Here is a 27,980-nt window from a genome sequence, read left to right on the forward strand (position 1 = left end):
TCCTGGTAAACTACTTACCTCCTTCTTCCTAAGGTTGCTGCTTCTGGAAGGAGGGCCTGGATCTCCCTCTTGTTTACTGGGAAGCAAGCACATTGTATCCTGGGGTTTTGAGGATATGCTTCCAGCTCCTGATGGGACCAGTGGCTCCAACAATGAAAACAAAGGTAATCCCCATGGCTACCAATCATACAGGATGCAATGGTCTATAGAGTATACTAGAAATCAATTCACTTGACTTCCTACATTTTTGAAATTGGTGGGTTCGGCCGACATTGTTCACATGACTGTTGTAGCCAATCACTAGCTTCAGCGGTCATGTGCTATTCATGAAGCCAGTGATTGGCTGAGAGTTCATATGTACAATAAATGGTGTGTGGCCATTACAGCAGTTTCCATTACAAGAGCATTGCGGATTGGGGCTCCTGCAATCAAGCAGGGGGACATCTAACAGCTGAACATCACTTCTTTTTTCCATTTCAGTCCACTCCCTGCCAAAACACTGGTTTTTCCGGTGTATAAAAAAAAAGTTCACATGTAGCGGAATTGGTGAGGATTTTGCTGCAGATCCACAGCAAAAAATGCATCAAAATCCATACTATTGGTGCAGATTATAATGCAGTTTTTGACATTGTTTTGATGCTGATTTTGCTACAGACTTTCCTCTGCAGCAAACCCCCACCATTTCCACTACAAGCTCTAAATTCCCGCACACTTTCCTTCCTTATCACTTCCAGATGCAGACTTGGGTCGCTGCCTTGCATCTGATGGACTTTACCTATACACAACTAACTCGGTGGGGAGAGGCCTCAGTAAACTTGGCTCTGGATTACATGGCACTTTACGGTAAGTGCGTCTACCATTATATTGGAATAACAGACAGCTAATTTCTGAACGAATCTTCCTTTATGGTCGGTCTGTCTTGGTTGACAATGTCATAGGTTCAAAATGACTGATTTGATCTCTGCAGTGGTCTGTGATCTGGTCTGAGCTTCCTATAAGGGGTTCCACATTTGGCATTTGACATGAACAACTTTTTAACTACCACACCCTAAAAAATCCAACATGGCAGATCAACATCAACAGCTATCGGTTGGCATCTGTCAAACTCGTGTCACGCAAAGGCACCGATGATTGGCAAAAAGCATCTAGTATATGGGCACCTTTTAGGCTATAGGGTTCTAGAGTTTGCTGTAAAATTATGTGTGCCACTTGACAAAATAAAATCCAGTATGGCCAGAACTCTTACAACTGTTAAAAGTTATCCGCAACTTTCCCCTATATTAAAAAAAAAAATGAGATCAAGTCACTGTTACCATAACTGATGGTGACTATTATGTCAATAATACCTGTGACCCTTAAATAGTAAAATACAACAAGAATACATGGCTAAAATGATAAAAAGAACACTAGAACTGTAAAAAGAATCTGTATAAAAAACAACATTCAGAGTGAATGTATTGATTCCCTGCTTTCAATCTTACACTTACCCAAATATATATTCTGCATTCACCCTTGTAGACCCTTCTACATACTAGCATCTAAAGCCCCGTTTACACGAAACCATTATCATTCAGATAACAAAACTAAATGATATCATTCAGCTTAAACACGAGCCAATGACTCAATAGCGAGCGAGAATTGTGAGGTTCTCCTTCGGCATTCAGTTTTGTCCGGCATGAAAACCGATGCCGGCTCAGGTACTTCTCGTGCCGTTTGAACACTAATTGTTGAGTGTTTCACATAGAAATGTGAATCTCTAAACAATAAGTGTCTGAGGCCTGTGTGACTCAAGGAGAATCATGCAGTCTAAACGGGCTGTCCGAGTGTGAAGGAGCTGGAGATGATGGGACCAGCTCGTTGCATTGGGCCAACGAGAATCGGGAGATGTAAAAGGACCATAAGAGAGATCTTGCAAACTCTTAGGCAATCCGCTGGAGAAATCTTCTGTTTTGCTTTCCCATCTTGAGGGCCCCTGAAGTCCGCTTAGAGGGGACTGTTCTTTGGATGCACTTGCTATAAGGGCATGTCATATAAAGGGGCATGTAAGGAAGCCGTAGTCACTAACGCTGTTAAACTTCTTTTCAGGGGGTTTGTCTACTGTCGGAATGAGGAGCTGGAGACCGGCTGGATTGCTTACGGCAGCGGGAAGCTGTTTCACCGACCAGTATCTTTTGACAACAAACCTCATTTTCTTTTCCAAATAATTGATCAGTACTCCCTACAGGTAATGGCGATGTGAGGACGCGGCTGACGGGGTCTTACATTGGGCTCGGTTATAGAGAACCGTGCTGTCTTGTGCCGTACTTTAGATGTGTAAGGAAATGAGTTGTATAATGTAGAAGCCTCTTTGGTGTTTGTTAATGTTATACTGGGCAACGGAGATAAATGAGGGAAATCATTGAGAGCTTTTTATTCTTTGCTATGGGACTTTGACCGCAAGTGGCGAGGCCTAGATGACTCCAAGTTCCTTTGAGACGTTGGACAAATCCTGAAATACAATCCCGTTGTTAAAGAAAACCTCCAATTGTTTGGTATAGTTCTGGATTAATCAAGCCCTGCTTGAAGACTCAATCGGAGCTGTGCGGTTGTGGACTCATTTGAACTCACTGTGTCTGGTGTAACGGCAGGCTTTTAATGACAGTCTGTTGCTACATCTTATTGGAATTTCATTTATTGACCCTAGTTTGTCATTACCCACTAAAGGACCATCTGATTTGTGTTGGTTGGTCCTGGTCCACAAACCCTTGCCATTGCATAAGTATTCGAGCCTCTATAGGTCACAGGTGCCGGAAGCAGTCTTCTCAATAAGTGACCGTTTGCATGTAGTGGAAAGGGCGCTGATTTTTTGTAGGAAAGAATCAACACCAAAATACGTTTCAAAAACCGCACCATGGTTGTGGATTTTGGTGCCGATCTGCAGCAGATTCACCCCTTCTATTGAAAGTTGTGAATCTACACCAATATCCGTCTTAAAATCTTCACCAATGATACGAATTTTAACGCAGTTTTGGATGCAGAAAATCTGTACTGCTTCCACTCTATGTGGACGTACTCTAACTGATCTTATACAGTAGGGGCCATGGAACTCGGACTCTAGTTGCCTTTCATGAAGTTTGGCAGACACATTATGGAATAAAGTACTGTGCAAAAAATCCCTCCTAAAAACTGTTCTCGCCATCCGTTACCCTAAGGGCTTATTCAGATTGGTGTATTTAATTTCAGTCCCTGAATGCGCTGCGTATTCACGGACCGAAATCTTGCATATTTCCTTCACATCTAGCCCTGTTTGGGTTTTTTTGCGCCCACACGCCAAAAAAGCACAACCAGGTCTCATTGACTGCATGTGTAAATTTGATTCTTTCATGCATATTCACTGCACATTTACGCAGTCCCATTGACTTTGGAGAACTATTTTGGTCCATAATACGGTCCAAAATAGGACATACTGTGAAATACAGTTCTGAATACCCCAATGCAAATCATTCGTGTTTCATTACTTTATGTTATGGCTTATTCACACACACACGTATTGTCACCGCGTATTACAAACACATATTTCCCAGTGAATGGAGGCAATTCGTCTATGGACTTTTCATTCTTCCATTCACACCTCTGGGACCTGGATCTATCTCTAGTTCTGCCTCCGGCCCAGTTGAATCCTGCAGCCAGGGTGGATGGGACTTGCGGAAACAGCCGAGCGGGGTTCTCTACCCTGTGTCTGCAACTCCCACAGGAGTCAATATGGGGTTACACAAAAAGCGTAGCACAGGGGGCTGTCTGTTTTTGAATCTTGCAGCTTGGGGATACGGCCTACCTTGCTGTGTGCTATGCTGTTTACGGAGCCCCATTGACTTGTACAGCAGTTACAGAAACAACAGGGTCGTGGGCGATGCGGTCCCACCTCTGGGACCTGCACCCATCTCTAGCTCTGCCCGCACTTTCATGGCGTACCCTGTGCATATACCGTGGACGTCTGCGATTGGAGTTCCCCTTTTAAGCCTTCCTAATTCCACAGATTTGCCCAAACCCATGCATGCTGTGGATTTCCCCCTTTGTATTACAAACAGTGGGATCATCACATATTAGGGCCCTTTTACACAGAATGATTCTTGTTCAGATTGTTGCTGAATTGTGGGAATCTGAGCGGTAATGGTTCAGCATAAACGCCGGCAGCGTCTGGACAACAAACGATGATTCTTTAGGCATTCGTTTTCTGCAGGCATAGAAATGAGATGCCAGCCTGTCTAATATGAATGGAGGTAGATGGCTAGTAGTGATCTGCAGCCGGCTCTGAGGGATAGGGGCCATTATCATTGGGACGTGCCCGACAATTGTCCCACATAAAAGGGCTTGTAGCCATGTTTTGGATCTGAGAAACCCATTCACGTGTATTACACTGGACACAGGCTGGGTTCACACAGGGCAGATATGCCGTGGAATTTCCCTGCGAAATTTCGCTGCGGCAAATCCGCTTGCGGACGCTAATCCCGGGATTAGCCAGTCATGTAGACGAGATTTATCTAAAATCTCGTCCACATGGGGCGGACAGTCTGTCGCGGCAAAGCTGGTGCTGTGGTGCGGATTCCTGGGACACAGCATGTTTTCAACCTTTTTTTTTTTTCCGTTGCTGCCTCGCTCCTCTCTGTAAAAGAGCCGGCTGCAACGGAAAAGCATGCGGCGAAGCCGCTCCAAAACCAGTGGCTAAGTGCTACGGGTTTTGAAGCTGAGTTTATCCCGTGGAAATCTCACGTTTTTTTGCTGCGGCAAAACAGCGAGATTTCCGCTGGGGACGCGTCCCGTGTGACCCCAGCCTTAGTTGCAGATTTGTAGTGTGAAATCTGCAGCAAATCCACCAGCAGCTGAACGCGGCCGCGCCGTTTCTTTAAAGTACCTTCCCGTCTCTGGTGCTTCTGTCGGACTCCTTCCCAAACTGCATCCGCAGATCTGCTACTATTGCTATTTAGATCTGCATTGTGTTTTGCCTTTATACCCAAAAGTGCTGAGTCCTCTGTTGCTTCAGCAGCTTAAAATTAAAATAACTTTTTGCTGAAGCATGAAGCAATTTGATATGCCAGCTAAAGAAGTACCCGGGGTATTGTCGTAAGAAAGCACAATATAATAATAGCCACCCTTACAATGCAGATCCCAGCACACTATTGTATGTCTGCTTAGGGGAGAATGCTGACACAGCACTTCTGGCTTGGGGGGTTTGCTAGGAGATGTAGAAATAGGGGAAGACCTGACAAAGGATGCAGATAAACATTGCTAACTATTATATGTTCCTCATTACTTCGTGTTGGCTAATGATGGGTTTGTTGTGTTTTCAGATCTCTCAGATAATCACAATGCCAGCCAATCATTTTCCTGTTGGGAGCAACATGACGACTGTCCACCTTTGTTCTGATGGCTCCTACTTTTACTGGATTTGGTCTCCAGCAAGTCTCAATGAAAAGACTCCAAAGGGCCACTCCGTTTTCATGGACATCTTCGAACTAAGTGTAAGCTGCTTATTGACACTTTGGGGGGAATTTAGGATTGTTTGTATGCCAGAAATTCAGCATTAAAAGAAATGCACACTTTGGCACTAGTACCAACTGCAACGGATGCTGCAACTTATTCTTGTTTCTAACCTTTTTTTTTTAAAGGGGGTGTGGTTTCACCAGACGGTGTGTGGCCACACCGGACAGGCACACATGTATAATTTGTGCCAGAAACTAACATAAATGATATTGGATATCTATGCCGTCTCCTAGCTGGCATAGGGAACAAAGATGCGCTTAATATGTGAAGACGCGTGGGCACTGACAGCAGTTAGACTAAGACCAATGTTTGAAACTCCGTCTTAGTATATTTCCCCCTTTTGTGTTTTCTCTGCGCACTATGTGCTATAAATGGCAATAAATGTCAGCGGTGAATGTTCTTCGCGGAGCCGCAACGGATACAGTGTATATTGGTCCCTCTATGTAATAGAAGCATTCTGGCTCTCAAATCAAAAGAGTGTTTTTCCTGTTACAGTATTTTTTTTTATGATTAGCTTTCAATGGACAATTATTTAAGCTACTAAAGAAACTTTACATCTCTTTTTAACCCTTTCCAATCCAATTTGTATCCTGGTTTTCCTTGTGGGCTTACTCTTTCTGCCGTTATACAACGGCGCTATATGCTGGCTAAAGCCATTACTGCATGAGGTGACACATTGGATAGGATCCGACAGCAGAGAGGCTGGCAATATACAGTAAGAGAACCCCCGACGGATGTCTTCCAACATCGGAGCTGTACAGCCTTAAATCATAATGTCTTCAGACGTCAGACAGTGGATTGGAAAGGGCTAAATGAATGATCTTCACTATTTTGGTAGTTAAGCCCTTAAGGACCAAGCACAGTACAATTACGGTGCTTTGTTGTGGGCTTTAATCCTGGCCGATGGTAAAAATACGATGCGGGGTTAAAGCTTCTGCAGTGTAGCAGAAGCAGGTCAGGTCCTCAGCTGTGACTAACCGGGGCCTGGAGGAAAAGGCCAAAGCAATTTTTAACCGTTTCTACCTTCTCTCTTGCAGACTACATAGCGCTTAATGAGTGTTATGTAGTGCAGAGAGAAAGCGGAAATGCTACTTCTGCTATTGAACTTGGCGATTTATGTGACCGCCAGGTGTCGCCTGCCACAGCGGAGATGCAGGGTCCTAGCAGTCCCAGATCAGCTCTGTTAGTGACGACTATGGACACCCTAGCGACAAAAGTGTGAAATAAAAAAAAATATATATATAGACCTCCAGAGATCTTAGACCTCATGTCCACAGGCGGGTCGGATTCTGCCTGCTAGAGCCCACAGCGGGATCCGCCCCTGCCCGCAGCCGATTACACTTTTTTACCTGTGCGGGTCTTCTGCGGATCTGTCCGGGTCTTCAGTGGATGCGTGCGGGGCCCTCGCAGTACCTTTTTTTTTTTTTTAAACCGCTGCTTTCCCACGGTATCCGCAGCCTGTCTGCTATTCAATTGTGGATGGACGGGCCGTGGATCGGACGGCTTCCCTTGCCTCAACGAAAGCCGTACGTGTGGGATCCGCCGCAAAATGGAGCATGCTGCGATTTGTTTTCCGCACCAGAATGTTCACAAAACAAATCCGCATGCTTTAAATGAGCTGAAGAAAAGTAGTGCAGTAAAACCACCACATGGGTAAAATCACTAAAAAGTGCCTTTAGGACCCAAACACCCTTGTCCTTAAGTAGAGCTTCACAGATAGTGAAGAACACTTAGTAAAGTTGCAGTTCAGTTGGTGTGATTCCAGGGTGTACTGGGTGAATCCACCTTTCATTTATTAATCTATCCTTCCAGCAGTCATTTTCTGATCCACTCCAAATCTGCATAGCAATTAAAGCCTACCCGCACTTTAGAGAACTCCTTGTTTAGCAGCCCTGCTGGACTTAAGAACACAGAGCTGAGATGCAGGTCCCTGAATATTCCTTTTTAATGTCTGATACATTAGCATCCATGTCGGTGCCTCGCAGTATTTAGTGTGCTACGTCCCTGTTACATTTATTGCATATCAAGCGGTTTAGATTGTATTACTCAGTTTTGTTTGATTTGCATGAAATTAGTTATTTAGTATATCATATTCTTGCAGTGCCGCGTTTGGGCTTCTGAGACAATATTTGTTAGTATTATTTAATTGATGTATTCTTTAGGTTGAAAATGGCGTGTACACAGCGCGGCCTCTTCATGAGCGCATCATATTAATGAGAAAGGAGGGCGAGTCTGCAAAAAGTATCAACGAGATGCTCCTCAGCAGGCTGTCCAGGTATAGGGCTTCTCCTTCAGCAACGTTGGCAGCCCTCACGGGCTCGACAATCTCGAACACCCTAAAAGAGGACCAAACTGGTGAGTCTCTCCCAAGGTTTTCATACAATGGATGGGTTTTTGGTTCATGTAATGTAATGTCTCTTTCTATTTGTTATATTTATTCTCTTAAAAGAGTCTTAAACTCCCACATTTTATCATAAACCCAATGTGTTCAGGTTTGATACTGCTAGTAATTGTACTTTTTACATGAAGGGGGTTAGAGTGATCTATCCTCGGCAGAATAAGCAAAATCAAACTTGATCAAAGGGAGTTTGAAGTCCCAGCTGATATCTCAAGGGTCAAAAATCACAAATTTTCACAAAAATAAATACTTCTGTTCTTTAAATATTAAGACCTAAACTTTAGATAAGTTAAAAATAGTTGAAACTAGAAACCCTAATGTACACACTATCTATTGAGAGTGCCCACCCTTATAAGGACGACCCTGATCAAGGCGGGGGCGCCCTGACTGGGTAGTGTTTCCGCATTAGGGTGACATTAGGGTTTTGAAGAGTTTTTTTTCCCCACTATATTAAAACTTAAGTCTTAATATTTCGAGAACAGAGGTATTTATTTTTGGGAAAGTTCTTGATTTACTCTTTGTCTGCAGTCAGTGTAGAATACCGCCTAGCAGACCCCTACAGTACAGTACTCCTTTCTGCCATCTTTGAGGAGCGTCCTGGTGGAATTGGCATCAGATTTTCAGAAATGCTGCTTTTCAAACAACTGATTTGTTCGTCCATGGTTTAAATATATTAAACAGACCATTAAGGTCCTGCATTGAGTCGTGATGACTCTGGAGGTCCCTTCCAACTCTACCATTCTATGATTCTAAGATACTTTTTAACGTGGCGATTATCGCCCAAATTCTTGCTGAAAACTGCAAATTTGCAGAAATTAAAAGCCAAGTGACTATCAGGTCGTGTAAACAGGGGGTGCTCAATGTTTGAGTGACTCCTGTTTACTGTGAATGGAGGTGGGCGGCCGGACACTTAAACGACTATCGCTCCTGTGTAAAGCAGAGGAGCGATACTCAGGCGGTAGCCTGTGAGACCGCTGTCGACAGTCGTCTTGTGTGTAAAGCAAGCTTAACTAGTAACACTGTGCAACAAATTTTTGGGAAATTTTCGTAATAGAAAGTAATTGTTATGTTTCAGTAAAATTAAAACCTGCTGATTACACTGGTGAAACTGAATAATAGCAGCATGTCTAATTTTCAAGTTGTTTAACCCCTTAGTGACCAAGCATTTTTTTTTGTTTTAAAAAATCGTAACTCCTTTTATTTATCTATCGACGTCTCTGTATGAGGGCTTGTTTTTTGCAGGATGAGGTGTATTTTTCAATGGTGCTATTTAATGTACCATATAATGTACAGAAAAACTTTTTAAAAATTCTAAGTGGAGAGAAATTGAAAAAAGAAATGACATTCCGCCATCTTTCGGTGCACAAACGGCAACAAAAATTACATGATAACTTTTTTCTATGGGTCAGTACAATTACTATGATACCAATGTAGTTTTTTTTTTTTGTACTTTTATTTTTTTTCAAAGACCTTTAAATTTTTGTTTTTTAATTATTTTCTGCCGCCATATTCTGTGCGCAGTAACTTTTTTATTTTTCCGTCCACTTAGTTGTGCAAGGGCTCATTTCTTGCAGTACGTCCTGTAGTTTGTGTTAGTACTATTTTGGAGTACATACGACTTTTTGATCACTTTTTATTCTTGCATTTCTGGCGTTTTTAATTTTTTTTTTTTCGGACGTTCACTGTGTGGGGTAAATAATACATTATTTTGATAGATCAGACTTTTACGGATGCAGTGATACTAAACATGTATTTTTTGCTTTATGATTTTGATTCTTTTATTTAGTCTAACCAATGACTTGTAAAAACACAGTTCATTAATTACAATTTATTGGTGGATGATCCGCAGTGTTTAGGCCACGTGGAAACATACCCTATATGTTACATAAACCTACCCTTATAGTGTTCAGTCAGCACGCAGTGTCTAACAGTGATTGCAAAATAGTTTACTATCACTTTTGTTATTCTTTTTATTTAGCAAGGTTAATGACAAGCCTCCTGAATTAATTGTTTTGGCATATTTCCAAAAAATACAATACAACGGCAATTGGATTACTTTATTACCCATGATTGGAAAACCTTATGTGGCAGAAAAAACGGATATCATATTTTAATTCAGCGCACTAAAGTTACTATAAGCCATCTATCTGCTTATTGGTTACAAAAATTGTGTTGCGCAGTGTAATCATGCTGAAAACCTGAAGGTCAGGCAGGCCTCCGACCTTGTCCTTGCACGCTAACATATAGCACATGCATAATGGTTGATCAGCTGATTGGTCCAAAATTGACCTATAATTGGCCTATTAAATAGCTTTGACATTATAGAGATGTCTGAAATTCTCACTGAAGTTAATAAAATCTCTGAAGGGTGATGCTTCGTAGTGAAATAATTGGTCCTGCCAATCAGATCTTTATAGGTTAGCCTCTGTTCACATTTCCTATTAGACCAACCATTGCAAATTTAGTAGATTTTTAAAATGTAGTACACCACGACAGGACCTCAGCAGACCCCATTGTAAGTCAGTTGGGTCAATCAGTCGCTGTTATTGGTTGTATGATAGAGCCCCCAGACAGATATGAACAGAGCCTTAAAGGTACATGTTCCGTTGGTAACTAACCCCTTACAAGTGATCTGTTTGTCTCTTGTTAATGTAAAGTCTGATCATTATGTAACTGATTATCTTGTAATATTTTGTAGCTGCAAACACAAGCTGTGGCCTTCCTCTGAAGATGTTAAGAAAGACTCCAATGTATACGTGCGGCACATACCTGGTACTAATTGTACCACCTCCAGGAGGCTCAGGAAGTTCAGCAACAAGGTCTCTGTTTGGTGGAACCAGTGGCTTGTCATCGCTAAAAAGTAGGTTATCAGAGCAGTTCACTCATTCTGACTTTATGCTGGGTGTGCACATCCTTTAGTTTGTCTTCTTTTTGCTATGATACCACATAATGCCGCTTTACGTGGAACTATGCAACTGTCAGACTTAGACTCTGGTCTTATCATGTACTCTCTACAGGCCAGTGTATATCATTGATGGTAGTAATAGAAAGGTTCTGCTCACCACCACATAGATTTCCCAAGCTTTCTAGATTTTAATATACATCGTGACATTAGTCTTTTTATGGTCTAATATACTATGTCCATCTAGTTCAGCCTAATAACCCTCCCCAATGTTGATCCAGAGGAAGGCAAAAAAATCCCATGAGGTAGAAGCCAATTTTCCTCATTTAAGGGAAATAATTCCTTCTTGATTCCAAGTCTGGCATTCGGAATAATCCCGACTCCCTCTTAAGTAATCAGTAACTATAACATGTAATGTTGTAACACTCAAGAAAGGCGTTCAGGCTCCTCTTAAACTTTTTTATCGAATTAGGAATCCACACATACTCTAGCAGAGCGTTCCATAGTCTTACTGCTCTTACAGTAAAAAAAAACCCTCTGTTTCCCACCTTTGAACCCGCTCATGCTCTAATTTGTCCTTGAGTATCAGTGCCCAAAATTGCACACAGTATTCCATGTGTGGTCTGACCAGTGACTTATAAAGAGGAAAAACAATGTTCTCGTCATGTGCCCCTAGACCTCTTTTGATGCACCCCATGATCCCATTTGCCTTGGCAGCAGCTGTCTGACACTGGTTGCTCCAGTTAACAGTTTACAGTTAATTCAAATCCCCAAGTCCCTTTTCCTTGTCAGTTTTGCCCAGTGGTTTCCCATTTGGTGTGTAATGGTGACATGTTTTTCTCTGCTCATGTGCGTAACCTTGCTTTTATCAGTGTTAAACCTCATTTGTCATTTTTCTGCCCAAGCCCCCAACTTATCTAGATTTGCAAACATATTTTAATCTCTTTAAGGTGGCTCTGCACTTCTTCCCGGCTTAAACTGGTGACCTTTAATGGAGAGTTTACTTTATCACTCTGCATCTCATCTGACTTTTTTTTTTCCTCTGTGAATACACTGAAGAAAAAAACTATTTAATGGGTTTGTTTTCTCCTTATTACACTGTAATAAATAATGTAGAAGGTAAAAATTGTAAAGCACTTTCAGTATTAATCTTTTTTTACTATTTATATAATTAAAAAACAGTTTAGGGTTAGTTTTACTCTCTTTGGCAATGAGTTTCTGTCTCCACCTTTGCTGCTTTATGCTAAATGACTGCATGAGTGCTGACGTCGCCACTAAGCTTGTCCACGCTCCTGCAGATCAACGCTGACTATCGCTGGCTTCTCGCTTAGCTCTTCACATTCTATTCTACACGCAGCGAGAAGTCTGTGATCCAGTGATGATTTTTATGGTGGTTGAAAGCCGGCAATAGCAATAAGAAAGCGAATATTAAACGATGTTTTAGCATTTAGGTGTAACGATTATCACACATTTTTGTTCTGTGGGCAACATCACCCTGCAACCTTCTGTCAGAAGAGAATCCTCCTGAGTAAAGGCAAAAATGCTGTGTGAACGCTGCCTTAATTACTCCGCACCAGCACAACAGCATGATGCTATTAGGCGCCTAAAGGCTGTGTAGTACCTGCATCGGGCACATCTTACAATCTGACAAGTATGCTCCCTTTGTGTCACAAAGTTTACTTCTCCCATAGTGCTCCTTTTTTGCCCCCCGACTCCGCCTCTTCCTGACTGCTCTGTACATCTTCTAGTAAGTTGGTTTCTTCCCTCCTCTGCACGGCGCAGCATTGTGTTATCTTCAGCTGGTTTCCTCTGTCTGCTCCATTTCATCCTCTCTGGTGCCTCCTTCTCTGAGATGTCGGATGAATCAGACAGAAGATGTCACACTGCCACATGGTGCTCCTAGGGAAAAAGTGCAAAACGTATTAAAAGATTTACAATGTTGGTGTGGCCTGCGGGCCCGCTTGCTTAGGGGCAAGTTTAACTGCTGAGCCCCCTATAGCTGCGCCACTGTCAGCAATTGGTCAATTCTGTTTTTGTTGTATAATTAATTATGTATATGTCTATCTATCTACTAATTAGTTGTCGTTCTTTCAGTTTTGGCTTCCAGCCTGGTGTTTAACATTTCTGATGGACAGTTCACCAACAGGGCCGATCTCATTGACGCTGCTGGCAGCTCCTTGGGCCGTGGGGCCCTGGTCACTGGACTTGGTAAGAGTTGAAGCATAGTAATGATTTATTACATAAAATGAATGTAAGCTAAGCTATATTCTTTTAGATCAGGCAGTTTCACACTTGGCCACTTGGTTGGCTCAGCTAAGGAGTTAGAAATGATGAACTAGGAGCATATATGTAATCTGTAGGGTCTGCTTATGTTTCATTTCTCTGTCTAGTGGAAGAAATAGCTTGGTACTTTTTGTAGAGGTTTTGTAGAAATGAAGTAATCGAGTTTCACTCGTTGCAGGGGCTTGTTATGATACTATGAATAACATGATCTGGACCTGCTCCAATGACTACATTGACCAGTGGTGCAACCCAGGAAATCAGGCTTTCCATGTTGTGTGCCAGAGACTTGGTGTCACTCACATCATTGCTGACCCCAAAGGTAAACTGTATGCACTTTTTTGATGTGGTCTGAAATTTCATCATGCACGTGATTAAATAATGAAAGTTTTTTTTTTCCAAAATATTTTGTGAATAATTGACTAATTCTCAACCTTTTTGCTGGAGCCCCACTTAAATGCAGTTTTAGAAACACTGGATGTTTTCTGTAGTTAAAAAGAAATCTGGCTGCAAAATATATGTTGAGATCGCCAAACGGTAGATTCTTCTCCACTGCTGCACTGATGCTCGTCTGGTGTCATCACAGCAGTAATGATGTCATTTACTGGCCAGTGAGCTCTGTAGCTAATTACTGGCAGCACTGGTCACATGCTATATTTAGTGATGTCATGGCTGTGGCTAATGATTGGCTACTGCAGTGTAAGCAGAGATCAGCAGGGACAACAGTAGCATGGCGCAGCAGGGAGTTTAAGGCTGGGCTCACACAAGGGGGTCAGATTCTGCATGTGGATACCCGCAATGAAAGACCTGTGAGTGACCACGGAAACGAATTGCATATGGTTGCATATGCGTGTGGTTTTCTGTATGGTTAGACAGTGTATCTTCCGCGTGGAAGAAAGATCACAAGCAGGGAAGGACATCAGAAAGTAGCCCAGCCCCCTGGAAACACCATTCTATTGCTCAGGCGACATTCTCTTGTGCTGTTCTGAGAATCATGTCTTCAGAGCAGGATACTGCTCCATTTGCTTGGCTGGTTTAGACTACTTTTTTGGAAGTAGTATAAACCATTTAAACAAAAAAAAAACAAAACCACTTATTCTCATGGAGGAAGACCCCAGAAGAATAAGCGGAGGTTGCAGACAGTCTGGAGGGGTGTGTTACTCCCCAGACTCCGCTTGCATTGTCTGTCCACAAATTCCTGCTTTCTTTATACCATTTGTATCTGCTTCCATATGCAATGTTAATTGCTTATGCGCTGCAGATCGAACGCATCAATGGAGCCCATATACGTGGAATCCGCAGTAAAATAGAGCATACTGCTATATTTCTTCTGCTTGAGGAATTCGCAATTCCTACCAGCAAGTGTGAGCGAACCAGCGAAAGTCAATGCATCTCAATGCCTACGTATTACCGCATATTATATGCGCGGACGGAATCTGTTGTATGAGACCCCCCTAACAGGTGATTATTGTCTTGTCCTTTTTTTATTTTCTTTTATTCGTGTCCGGGTTTAACTTTCTCTCCTATCCACAGCATAGGGAATAACTATATGATCTATGGGGGTCTGGCAGCCGGGAACCCCCACCAATCACAAGATTAGGGTTCCCCAATGAATGGAGTAGTGGTCAAGCATGTGCTTTGCCTCTCCGTTTATTTGCATCAGACTGCTAAAAATGGCAAAGCACTTGAACTCTTTTACCTCCAGCAGTCCCATCAAAATGAATGGAGTAGCAGCATACCTGCTTGGCTGCCATTCATTCACACCCAGCTATCAGATTATTTGCAAAACCCTTTAATGCTAACACGGAGATGAAGAATATCATAACTTGTTGTCAGCTCAGTGCCAGTCTCGTTTTTCAATATAGTTTAGTTGCTAGGGATTTGCTACCTAATAACCACAGCCTTTATCGCCAGGGGTATGCGATATAAGCAATATTGAGCTCCCAACAGAACGGACACTCGAACCATGGTGAGAGAGGCAGAGTATGACCCATGAGACTTCTTAAGATTTGAGACACCTCTTTCTCTGTTGCCTACTGTCCTTTTAATCCTATTCTTGTAAACATGAGTTTCGGTGGAGATCTTTTGGACTGTTGCGTAGCATTTCTTGGCACGCATAGTGGCCTAATACACTGGTTGGAAACAAAAAAGTTTTATAGTAATAAGCCATTCTGGATTCATCCAATTTTCTGGAACTGTCTAATTGCCAAGTTTTATTAGTTTAGCTAGTTTGTTTATTCTACACATCTAATGCATACATATTCTGCAGTGCCGTACATCACTTGATGTCCCCGTGGGGACTCGATGTTCTAAGAATACTTTGTGTCTGTTCCCATTTCATGTGCATCTCAGAAAATCTTTTTTTTTTTCTCTTCAAACCATTTGCTAAGTTTTTATATTTTTGTGAAAATTCGCTGTTCGAAAGCTGTTTCACAGCAACCAATCTGATATTCTCATTAAGCCGTCGAGAATATTTTAATTCATTTGTGTTTAACCTTTGAATGCTGCATAATTCTCTTCTACAGGAGAAGCTGTAACCACAAACGAAGTTATAAACCAATTACTTCATCATGTGGGAGCCATGTGCATTCATCAGCTCAACCTCTTGGCCAACAGCAACAGCTTACCGATCACAAACTTCCTAGGAAAACAACATCCCATTGAATCGCATCATCTGAGCAGTATATGTGATATCATGGAGAAGGCCATGGTTAATGGCGATAAATGTATCATCCGCTGCATCCTTGTGGTGTTTCAGGTACTGCTGAGTTTTCTTTTCAAGAGTAAAGTTTTCAGATAGTTTGGGGTTTTTTTTTTAAAAGAGATAATTGGACAGTAATCTTTTCTATTAATGGCATTTTATGCAATTTATGTGAATATTTTAGTAGTTAAAAGTTTTGTCTGGATTATTATTACTTTTTTTTAACATGGGTGCAACTGTGTTAAAGCATTAAGTGCAATCATACTCGCCCTTTCGTCCCCCTGGTGATCCAGCATTGCAGCTCCTGCTGCCCTCCTGGTATTTATTTACAAATGATTTCCACCTGACCGCTGCAGCCAATCCGATGCCACAGTAGTCAAGCGCCGTTCTCTTGGCATCACAACTCCCAGGATCTGTGCTGATGCCAGGAGAATGGCACGTGATCACTGCAGCCTCTGATCAGCTGCAGCAGCCAGGTGGTAGCCATTCAGAAACAAAGACCAGGAGGACCACCAAATAGCAGTGAAGGATCAACAGCGGAACAAGTGGATGAGTATGGCTGCTTTTATTGTTTAAACACAGTTGTACCCATGTTTAAAAAAAATTATCGGCACCCAGACAAAACCCTTTTTTATATTCGCATCTTATATATAACCTTACAGTGGCCTGCAGTTCCTTCTGTCAGGCCACATTTCCAGTTAAGGTCCATTTAGAGAGGACAAATGTCGGGCAAACGATGCCCGACACTCGTCCCTGTGTGTCCTCGCTCCCGTGCTGTTGCACAGAAGCTAGTATCGCTGGCTCGCTCACAGAGCAGCCAGCAGGGGGGCGGGGAGGCTGCAGAAGACTTTACTCCTCGCTCTCCCCCACCCCTCACCATTGACTTTATAAAGCAGCAGTTCAGTACTGAACGGCTGCTATCTACACTGAGCGATAAGCGATCAGCTCATCGCCCATCATTTATGCTGCATAAACGATGAGCTGATCGCTCAGTGTTAATAGCGACCGTTTAGTACCGAACGGCTGCTATGTTAAGTCAATGGAGAGGGGTGGGGAAGAGCGAGGAGTAAAATCTTCTGTTAAGTGATTGGAGAGGAGTGGGAGAGCAAGGAGAAAATCTCCTGCAGCCTCCCCACTGTGAGCCAGCGATACTCGCTCCTGTGCATCAGCATGAGAGCCAGTATGTGCAGGGGCGAGTGTCGGGCATCGTTTGCCTGACAGTCGTCCCGTCTAAATGGGCCTTTACACAGTAAATAAGGACAATAAGCAGGCATGCAGCTACAAGTCTGTCTCATCTTGGGAGAGCAGCAGGCATAGAGAAATCGAATAGGTCAGAGCAGACAAAATGTCTCCAAACTAGCAAGAGCCTGTCCACTCATCACAGTTAGGCCTCATGTCCACGGGCCCGCAGACATGAGGCCAAAAAACCCATTATACTCACCTGTCTGGACGCTGCGGAGCTCTCCTCCGTCGTGGCGGGATCTTCTTTCTTCTCCACGGCTGATGCGCTTGGGACGCTGGCGGCATGCCATGCCTTCTCCTTTTTGCTTTGAAACTCCTACTTTCCTGCAGTCCACAGCACGGATGCAGTGACAGCTGCAGATGTGCCGCCGATCCGGACGGCTTCCATTGCCTTCAATGACATCTGCAGGTATTTACTTACCTGCAGGTGTCCAATGATTCCCTATGGGTGCGGGAGACCCACGCGGATTTTGTAAATCTATTTATGCCATGGACATGAGGCCTTAGAGTATTGGTTATTTTCACACTGTTATCCAGATCAGAAAATTCCAACATAGATTTCAATAAAATTTGCATCAGAATTTAAATGCAAATTTTATGCAACGGATTTGCATTAAAAACTCCTATGGATACACACGCGGATTATTCTTACGATGTGGAAAACTCTACCTTAATTCTGTGCAGAATTTGCTTCATTTTATTTAATTTTTTGTGCCATATAGACAACAGCACAGATTTCCACTCAAATGAATGGGATATCTTTTTGATGCAGATTTGATGCGGAATAAGTGTGGATTCCGCATCAAATTTGCAGCAAAATACTCCTTGTGAATGTGGCCTTTATAGCGAGAAAATGTACGTTGATATTGGTTCTCCAAATGAGTCTATATGATACTCTAATAGCTCTAAGCTATTAAGTCCAACTGCATCCACTGAAAAGGTTTGTCTGTCTTATCACAGGCATGCCCTTTAAGAAAACGGCTGAGTGGGTATTGCCATGGCCAGCTCGTCACTATTTTGTGCACTTTTTATCTCTTGTCTTTTTATATTTATTTCTATGATGCAATTGAGTTTATTTGTATTTAGAATGTGATAACTCTGGTTGAAGTTGGAGCTAGTCTGCCATAGTGTGCATAACCCTGTGTATAGATGGGCACCATAGTAATTATTCTAACGGTACATTGCTGTGTTTGCAGGTAGTGTTCAAATTTTTTCTTAACCCTCAAACTGAGAGGAACAGAGATACAATCCGAAGGGCGGGCTTGTTGCTATGGCAGCTGCTTATGGCACCAAAGGACCAAATCTGCCCTGAAATTCAGAAGGAGGTGTGCCTGGCTATTAGGTAGGTCATTTGGGCTAGAGTTACATATGTTCCAGCGTATACAGCCACTTTGTCATGTCCGTTTGTTGTTCTTCCTGACTACCTGAGAGGTTTATTGTTCCTAACCCTTGCTGTATTATCCCGCTTTCCTTTTATCCACAGTATAACTTTATTCCCAAAATGTTAGATTAGAAATGACAAAATATTCAAATTATTTGGCTACAAAGTACACTTTTCAAAACTATATCTTAATAGTGGAAAGCATGAGCTATTTCTTCTTGCCGCTCACGCTTTGTAGGAAGAAAGTCCATCCGGTTTCAGTTAACATAGTTTTTTGAGGGTGCATTAACGTGCTATTTTTACGCAAAAAAAATTTTCAATGCATTTTAAGAAAAATAACTGCAAAGTTTTGAAAAAAAAAAAAATATCACAGAAGCAATAAAACTGCAAGAAACCGAATGTACCCTTATGGCTCCCATGCAAAATACTAATCCGAATTGAACTATAAATGATGTACAATAGAGCTGTCTAGGCTATGTTCCTGTAAAACAGACATACGTTAACAAAGTTCAGTTATGTCTATAATATTATTCACCCTCTGCTATACTTTTGTTCAGACGCACTCAATATATGAACATTCACACAGCTTTTCAGTGTATGCTGTGCCTTTCCTTCCCTGAGTTGCATCTGAATAGCCAAAAACTGTATTCAGATGGAACCCTGAGCAGAATCATTGACTTTAGTTAGTCAAAGGGGACCACAGGTGCATATTCTAGTTTCTTTTTGACTTTTTTTGTTCATTTTTGTCGGTAAGGCCTCGTTCACACAAGCGACACCGCATCGCTGCACGAAAATTGCAGCGATATTTCATCGTGGGTCTGTGCGATATAGCTGTGTCTTCTCGTGGCAATACCACGATTTTGTAGCACCATATGCAAGGATTTTCAGGTGGGGGGGCCTTGATATGTAAGCCCTTCCCTGAAAATCAGCTATAGCTCATACATCACCTCTCCCGCACTGTCCGGGGCTCCGCCGCATCTTATCCCTGGGTCCCGCAACTGATCTTCTTCTCTTCTGGACGGGGATTGAACAATTGGCTGATGCTTAGCCAATCACAGCCAGCGCTTCCAGAAGATGGGGATTTTCAATTCCCGGCGAGAAGATGATGAAGAGAAACAGCGTCGGGACCCGGGGAAAAGCTGCTGCAGCGTCGGAGAGCACTTATAAGGTGGTGTATGTGTTTTGTTTTTTTTTCCTGCAGCCAGAACTTAGATTATAGCTTTGACAGTAGGATTTGCTACTGTCAAAAGTTGCATTGCATTGCAACAGAGAGGAAGGCTCCATAGGGAAACATGGGCTACAAAACCTCACAAGTCGCCGGCATATTGCCGGCCCTGCAAGGTTTGTGTGTGGGGTTGTCACATGCTACAAAACATCGCATGTGTGAAGGAACCCATAGGAAAGCATGGGCTTTACATACATGTGATTTGTAGCATTGTAGCAACGCCACAAAATCGCGCGACTTTGTCGCCCATGTGAACAAGGCCTAATGGAGGACGGAATAGTGTGGTCCACTATGCTATTCTATTCTCAAAAAATTATGGAAATGAATGGCAACCAAAGTTTGCAACTTTAATCTTCACTAATGAAAGTCAATTATTCCGTTCAGGGTTTTTTCTGGATACAGTTTTTGGGACTGAGAGGCACAACATACATTGAAAAGCTGTGTGAATGCGGCCTTAATATAATGCAACTAGTCCTCTATACATCTACTTCCAGAATTCTAGGAGCTCCTGGTCCTAGCTTACAAGGCTGCTTACCATCTGTGAATGGTTACTTTTTACTTCAAATCAGAATCCTTTCTGACACCCTAACAAAATGATCAAAGCCATCCTTGTGCCCTGAGAGAGTGAACGTGATGTAGAGACACTTGATTGTATCAGCCGAGGCAGACATGTTGCTGATCACTACATGATATATTACACAAGTGAATATGCAACCATCTTGAAGGCTAGTAATGTTATCTATACTGTCAGTGTTGCTTCTCAAGGAAGCCATCCACAAATCAATATCTCGGCCCAGTTGAGTAACCAGGCCTCATGTAGAGGGCCAGTAACCAGCATGCCTGACAGTCAGGAATATTCATCACTGCCTGGAGCAGAACATAGTAGGTCCCTGAGCGATGTCTGGTGAGCCTAAGTAGCCTTCTCACACTCTATGTAAATCTGCTGTAGAGATGATTCAGAATGACAGATCTACAAGCCTAATTCCACCCATGCTGTACTCGGAGATTTACAATATCTGTTACAGTAAATTATCCGACTGTAGAGAAAGTCTCAATTAATGGACGTCCTTTGATGTTAGTTTATCTTGACCTTGACTTTTTTTTTTTTTACTGCAGCTTCGGCTTAAACATTTTAAACCCAGGAGAGCTGGAAATCAATAACTTACTCAAGCTGATTTTAACAGAAGGTAAGAAAGCTTTTAAATGGCACAATCAATGTTAGGCATTTATTTAGATAGTGATATTTTATTGGTCGTGAAACCTAATGGGTATCTCTGGCCAGACATGATGATGATGGCCACTGACTGTGCAGTCTTCATCTGGGCCACAAGAATTCAATTTTTTTTTATTTAAAAAGAGAAACTATCTTTATTCTGTGTGTCTTTAGTTTTTTTTTTTATGTGGCATTCCTTTTTTTTCTTTGCTTCTATCGCCATCTTTCAGCCCCCATAACTTTTTTTTTTTTTTTTAATTTTTCTGTCGCAACGGCTGTGTGAGGGCTTGTTTTTTTGAGGATGATCTGTAGATTTTGTGGTACCATTTTAAGGTATATAACTTTTTGATCATTTTTTTATTAAGTTGTTTCCTGGAGGCAGGGTGACCAAAAACGCGCAATTCTGGCATTCCGTACTTTTTTTTCCCAACTGCATCACTTTGCAGAATTAATTTTTTATGAGATTTTTTAATAAATTGGACCTTTACAGATGCAGTGATAAAATGTATGCCTATTTTAATGTGACAACTGGGAAAAGGGTTTTTTAAAAGACTTTAAATATTTTGTATTGTTTTGAGAAAAACATGCTTTATTTCACCGATTTTTTTCCTTTTTTTTTTCAACCCCATAAGGAACTGGAACTTATTATACTATATTTAAGCAGGCTTCCTTTTAAAGACTTGCCATGGAGACATCTGAATAGGCAAGCAATCATGGAAGGCCTAGGCTGCCATGATATTTTTAGGGCATGCCCACAATCTTATCGCATTGGGGTCATTAGGTACCGTATATACTCTAGTATAAGCCGACTTTTTCAGCCCATTTTTTATGCTGAAAAAGCCCCCCCTCGGCTTGTATTCGAGTGAGGGTCCTGAAAAATAAAATCTATACTTACCTTTCCGCTGCTGCCGGGGGCTCTGCACATCTAGGCGCTTGGGTCCTATCACTGTAATGAAGTAGTAGTTGAGCCCTGTGACTAATCGCAGGCAGCGCTCAGCTGTCATTCAATGAATGGCTGAGCGCTGCCTGTGATTGGCTGAGCACTCTGCCAATCAGACGCAGCCCTTTCAGCAGGCATGGATTTAAAATCCCCGCCTGCTGAAAGAATTTCATTACAGTGAGGGACCCAAGCGCCTACACGTGTGGAGCCCCCGGCAGCGACTAGGTAAGTATAGATTTTTTTTTAACATTTTTTACTACAACTAGGGATGATTTTTCAGGGAAAAGCTTATATTTAAAGCCCTTACCCGAAAATCACTGCAGGGGGGTGCTAGCTTATACTCTAGTCAATAAGTTTTCCCATTTTTTTGTGGTAAACTTAGGTGCCTCGGCTTATATTCGGGTTGGCTTATACTCAAGTATATACGGTACATTTAAAGGGGTTGTCTCACGAAAGCAAGTGGGGTTAAGCACTTCTGTATGGCCATATTAATGCACTTTGTAATCTACATCGTGCATGAAATATGAGCCACACAGAAGTTATTCACTTACCTTCCCTGCGCTGGCGTCCCCGTCTCCATGGCTCCGTCTAACTTCAGCGTCTAATCGCCCGATTAGATGCGCTTGCGCAGAAGGGTCTTCTGCCTTCGGGTCTGTCCGGCAGCAGCGGCGTTCTGGCTCCGCCCCCTTCTACGCGTCATCGTGTAGCTCCGCCCCGTCACTTGTGCCGATTCCAGCCTCCAGCACAGGGAAGGTAAGTGAATAACTTCTGTATGGCTCATATTTAATGAACGATGTATATTACAAAGTGCATTAATATGGCCATACAGAAGTGCTTAACCCCACTTGCTTTCGCGAGACAACCCCTTTAAATCCCAATTTACCCAGTTTTAAATGCCGTTGTTAGAATTCACTGCAGCATTTAAAGTGTTAACAGCTGCAATTTAAGTTATCTTCAATCGCTGTTTTTGCGGGCAGGTTTTGGCTGTTGAGCAGCCAATACTAGCTGTGTATGGAGCGGGATGGGCTGCCAAGCATGCTCTATACACCGCATATGCCGTGGATGTCTATTTACGTCCTAACTGCCTGGGGCGTATGCAGTTGGTATGTATAGCCATATGGCTGTCAGAAAGGGCTTAAGTAATGACATCTCTCAGAACTTATTGCAGTGGATCTGACCTCTGGCATCCCCATTAATCAATGAAACAGAAGGGCTGCTCACACAGTATAGTGGTCTGGTTCAGATCTTGTTTCTCTGCAGGCTGTCCTTCCTAAATTAGCACTTTATAGATACTGCAGCCCAGCCAGATTAGTGTAAGTGGAGCTATTGCAGTTCTCGGCACAGTGCCTGGCCTGGAGCAGATAAAATGCTGTTCTAATGATCAGTAAGTGTTTCAGTTGTTGAACCTCACTGATAAATTAGTAATGGCATCTCCAAGCAAGACCAAACGCACAGGAGCATATGGAAACTCTGTGTTGTGTCCAGGGCAAAAAACAGACTTTTTTTTTGTGTGTGCGCGCTTCTCTATGCTGTGTGTCTGTTTTTTTTCTCTTTGCCTCAGTGGGTCATCCATTTTTCACATTCCCGAAAGAAACCGAGATGGGCCCAATTCTTTTTTTTTTTCTGCATTTTTTTGGAACAGGTTCATGAAGTACGGACCGCACACAGACTGTGTTGTGCTCGCCGTTATTTTTGCATCCCTTTTGACTTGAATAAGGAAGGCAAAAAAAAACAATGAGGCAGAAGCCAATTTACCCCATTTTGGAGGAAAGAAATCCTTCCCGACTCCATACTGGCAATCAGAATAATCCCTGGATCAACATTTGAGAGTTCTACCTACCACCAAGACCTGGATCAGCAATCCTGCTAGTTATTTAATGTCTACATTCTGTAATGTTGTAGCGCTCCAAAAAGATGTTTAGTCCCCTCTTCAACTCCTCCATTGATTTAGCCCATTACCTGTTCTTCAGGCAGAGAATTCCGCGGTCTCACTGCTCTTACAGTAAAGAACTCCCTTCTGTGTTGGTGATGAAACCTGCTTCCTTCTAAGACGTAGCGGATGCCCTCTTGTTACCGACGCAGTCCTGGGTATAAACAGACCATGGGAGAGATCCTTGTATTGTCCCCTCATGTATTTATACATAGTTATTTGGTCGGCCCTTAACCACCTTTTTTCCTGGGTGAATAATCCCAATTTTGAATACCTCTACTGGTATTCCAGTCCTCTCATTCCCTTTATTAATTTAGTTGCCTGCCTTTATACCACCTCAAGCGCTGCACCATCTTTCCTGAGCATCGGTATTCAGAACTGTACGCAGTATTCCATGTGAGGCCTGACAAGTGCCTTATATAGTGGAAGGATCATTTTCTTGTCTCTCTCTCTCTCTTCTACCTCCTTAATGCACCCCAAAACTTTTATTTGCCTTTGCAGCAGCTGACTGGCATTGATTTAGTTATAGGTTAGTCATAGGAAGTAATGGGTTTGTCCTGTTGAAATAGGAGTAGTATCGGCATAGGCCTGAAAATCCAGGATTCTCATTTTCTGGAAATGGTCTGACCTTGTCTTCTGCTTCCCTGGCTTTGCCTGGTACAAAGAGAGAACATTTTGAAAAACTTGGTCTGTTTGAGGTACATGGAAAGAGACGCACTGATCAGGCTGTCAAGTAAACCACATTATAACTGTATAATTAAAAACAAGATTTTTTTTGTTACTCACCGTAAAATCTTTCTCGTCTGTTCATTGGGGACACAGAGGAGACCTAGGGTATAGCTACTGCCACTAGGAAGCGGACACTAAGCAAAAGAACAGTTAACTCCTACTACCAGCCTTACCCCTTCTGCAGCCACTAAGCTAAATCTATTTGTACACACCCAGTAGGCGGCATCTCACATCACCTTTGCACTTCTGGTGCCGCCCTGATGGTTTATACACATGACTACCGTCGCATTGTTCCTTTAAATGCGGATCAGGTGTCCAACCAGGATATGAGATCCAGATGTCAGGCGAGTTCAAGAACATTGATCCGGAGAGACAATTTCGAGCTGGTCCACTGACCTTGCACTGTCAAAATGCCAAAGAACCCTCCCCATCCAATGAGACTGGCATCCGTCATTATCACTTTCCATCAAAGTGGAAGAAAGCATCTTCCTTAGGAGAGGTTGGGGGACGTCGGCCATCAAAGCAGAGAGGGGCGGACTGAGTGAAGTAGGAGCAAAGGGTGATCCAGGGACTCGCGTCACCTATTCCAGCTGGAGAGGATGGCTTGTTGTAATGTGAAAGTGTAGAACTGCGCATATGAGACTGCCTCGAACACGGTTACCATGAGTCCCAGCACCCACATGCCTTGCCAGAAGGGCAGGGGTGAGCAGGACTGCAGAAAGTGGACATGTTGTTGAAGGAATGCCTGTTTGTTGTCCTTCAGAAGCTGTACCTTCACCTGAACTGTGTTGAAGAACAGGACGAGAAAGGTGAGTTGGTATGATGGGGACAAGTTGTATTTCAGACAATTGATGATCCACCCAATACAACTGAGAATTTGTAGCATGATCCTGAGGCTTTCCACATTAGCCCTGAAAGGAGGGGCGTTGATCATCATATTGTCCTGGCAGGGGATTACCACAATCCCCCAGTACTGGGAGGATCTGGCTGGATCTGATGGCGGAGTGAAATCAATGAACTGAAAAAGCAATCTGGGGGAACAGATAGAAAATCAATAGCATATGTCGAAGACCCAATCTTGCGCTTCCGAGAATCATGGACATGAGCAAGCCACATGTCTAGCATGATCCCTCATCATTTCTCACCTCCCTTTGGTGGGGGAGGGGATCTGTGCTGGCGGGTCACAGCAAAGTTAGAGCTTCTCTGCGCCAGCTTGCCTTCAGAAGTAAGGCAATCAACAGGAAGGTTAGAGAGATCCTGATTTCCCTCCTCAGTAGGGTAGTAAGGGGATTCTGTCACCATGTGAACCCAAAAATCGAGGAAAGTCCAAGATGTGGAAGACCTACAGAACAAAGGTCTGCCTCTTACAAACACTAAGATAAAACTGATATAGCTTAGTGGTATAGCTGGTAGGAGGAGTTAACCCTTCTTTTGCTTAGTGTTAGCCTCCTAGTGGCAGTAGCTGTACCAGAGGTCTTCCCTGTGTCCCCAGTGACACAGACCAGAAATATCCTAATCTGTGGAGGGAGAATGAGTGAGGGGATTAGCGATACTCTGCTTTTTGAATTTTATCTAGAGCACTTCAGAAGGATAAAACGTGTGCCAACAGGAAGGAAACCCGTCCTTTTCTTAGCTTATTTTTCATGAGCGCTGCAACCCCTTTGCTCTTCTGATCAGTTACACCTGAAAATATAACACATCAATGATCATAGCATAGGCACTTAATGTATACTCTAGGAAACATACTCGACAGTTGGAGACTATCCTCAAGAAAACATAAGCTGTTAACTGTTATATTTGTCAAAAAGAGACTCCCAATAGTCATAGAAAGCAAAAGACTGTTAGCACAAGATAGGGGAAGAATGAGACCACCTAATACCACTTGCTTTTACAGGTGACCGGAATAGTGGGCTTTCCCAACTCCGAGATGTTATTTTAACAAATTTGACCGATCAGCTTCAGAATAACAGGTTTGGGAGTGATGAAGATGAGCATTACAGGTACATCATCACAGCTATGACTATCATAAGTAAATGTGTACATTCAATGTTTGCTGCATATATTTTAAAACCAAATGACAAGATTTTTCCAGAATAATTCTAATTACATGGGATAAGACAATGTTAAAGGGGTTGTCTCGCGGCAGCAAGTGGGGTTATACACTTCTGTATGGCCATATTAATGCACTTTGTAATATACATCGTGCATTAAATATGAGCCATACAGAAGTTATTCACTTACCTGCTCCGTTGCTAGCGTCCCCGTCGCCATGGTTCCGTCTAATTTCGGTGTCTTCTTGCTTTTTTAGACGCGCTTGCGCAGATGGGTCTTCTCCCTTCGGCTTGGCTCGGCAGCATCGGCGTTTTGGCTCCGCCCCCTTGTATGCGTCATCGCGTGGCTCCGCCCCCGTCACGTGCCGATTCCAGCCAATCAGGAACCGGCACACGTCATGGGGCAGAGCTACGCGATGACACGTACAAGGGGGCGGAGCCAAAACGCCGATGCTGCCGAGCCAAGCCGAAGGGAGAAGACCCATCTGTGCAAGCGCGTCTAAAAAAGCAAGAAGACACCGAAATTAGACAGAACCATGGCGACGGGGATGCTAGCAACGGAGCAGGTAAGTGAATAACTTCTGTATGGCTCATATTTAATGCACGATGGATATTACAAAGTGCATTAATATGGCCATACGGAAGTGTATAACCCCACTTGATTTCGCGAGACAACCCCTTTAAATCTGTTTTTGTTCTGACACATATATATATAGAAGGGTTTAAAGTACAAGTCTGATTCCCTAATTCAATCCCCACTAGCTATAAACTCTAAGTACTCTTTTCTTTCTTTCCTTTACATCTTGAGTCCCTTCTAAAGGGGCATTGCACCTCGCATTTGACTTTGTTAATTGTTAGAAACGGTTCGTAAGGCATAAGCTAGTCTATGACAGAAGATGGAGTGCAAGAACCAAACGTAAAGAAATGGTAATCCGTTTATTGTTTGCAATCTTAAGACAATACATTATTATAAGACGGCCTGGATTGTAGGCCTCTAGTGTTATGTGCGTTATATACATGTATACAAAATAAATAAACACATTTTGAACCATAAAGTACAAGTCTGAAGGTACTTTTCTGGTTTTTGATGTTGTAACCTTGGTGGAGGATGCACAGCTGGAACAAGGCATTTTAGTCCCTTAAGGCCCTTTTACATGGGACAAGTGTCGGGCAAATGATGCCCAACACTCATCCCTGTGTATGCTCACTCCCATGCTGTTACGTAGGAGTGAGTATCGCTGCAAGCACGGCGACTGGAGGAGCTTTTTTTTCCCGCTCTTTCTCCTGCCAGCCTTTATTCACTGTAAGCAGCAGTTGTTCAGCACTGAACAACTGCTCTTTACACTGAATGGCTAGTCGTTCGGTTTTCAAGCATCCTGAAACTGAACGGCTCTCGCTCAGTTGTTCAGTCTCTGCATACATTTACACGGGACGTCTATTGTTCAAAACTCTGTGGGAGCGCTGGGTT

General features: G+C 42.8%; 1 protein-coding gene across 2 annotated transcripts in view; it reads left to right on the forward strand.

Moving 5' to 3' along the window:
* The window catches only part of HECTD4 (HECT domain E3 ubiquitin protein ligase 4), a 144,232-nt gene that overhangs the window by 30,752 nt on the left and 85,500 nt on the right, over positions 1–27,980 (forward strand). For both annotated transcript variants that reach the window (XM_066603229.1, XM_066603230.1), the window contains exons 4-15: positions 34–164; positions 735–843; positions 2,086–2,224; positions 5,328–5,498; positions 7,683–7,875; positions 10,617–10,778; positions 12,915–13,028; positions 13,282–13,422; positions 15,626–15,858; positions 18,240–18,385; positions 20,766–20,836; positions 26,356–26,461. In XM_066603229.1, coding sequence (XP_066459326.1) covers positions 34–164; positions 735–843; positions 2,086–2,224; positions 5,328–5,498; positions 7,683–7,875; positions 10,617–10,778; positions 12,915–13,028; positions 13,282–13,422; positions 15,626–15,858; positions 18,240–18,385; positions 20,766–20,836; positions 26,356–26,461 — 1,716 coding nt within the window. The remainder of the gene's footprint in view (positions 1–33; positions 165–734; positions 844–2,085; positions 2,225–5,327; positions 5,499–7,682; positions 7,876–10,616; positions 10,779–12,914; positions 13,029–13,281; positions 13,423–15,625; positions 15,859–18,239; positions 18,386–20,765; positions 20,837–26,355; positions 26,462–27,980) is intronic.

This window comes from Eleutherodactylus coqui, chromosome 5 (genome assembly GCF_035609145.1).
Source record: "Eleutherodactylus coqui strain aEleCoq1 chromosome 5, aEleCoq1.hap1, whole genome shotgun sequence".
In the NCBI taxonomy this organism is placed as follows: Eukaryota; Metazoa; Chordata; class Amphibia; order Anura; family Eleutherodactylidae; genus Eleutherodactylus; species Eleutherodactylus coqui.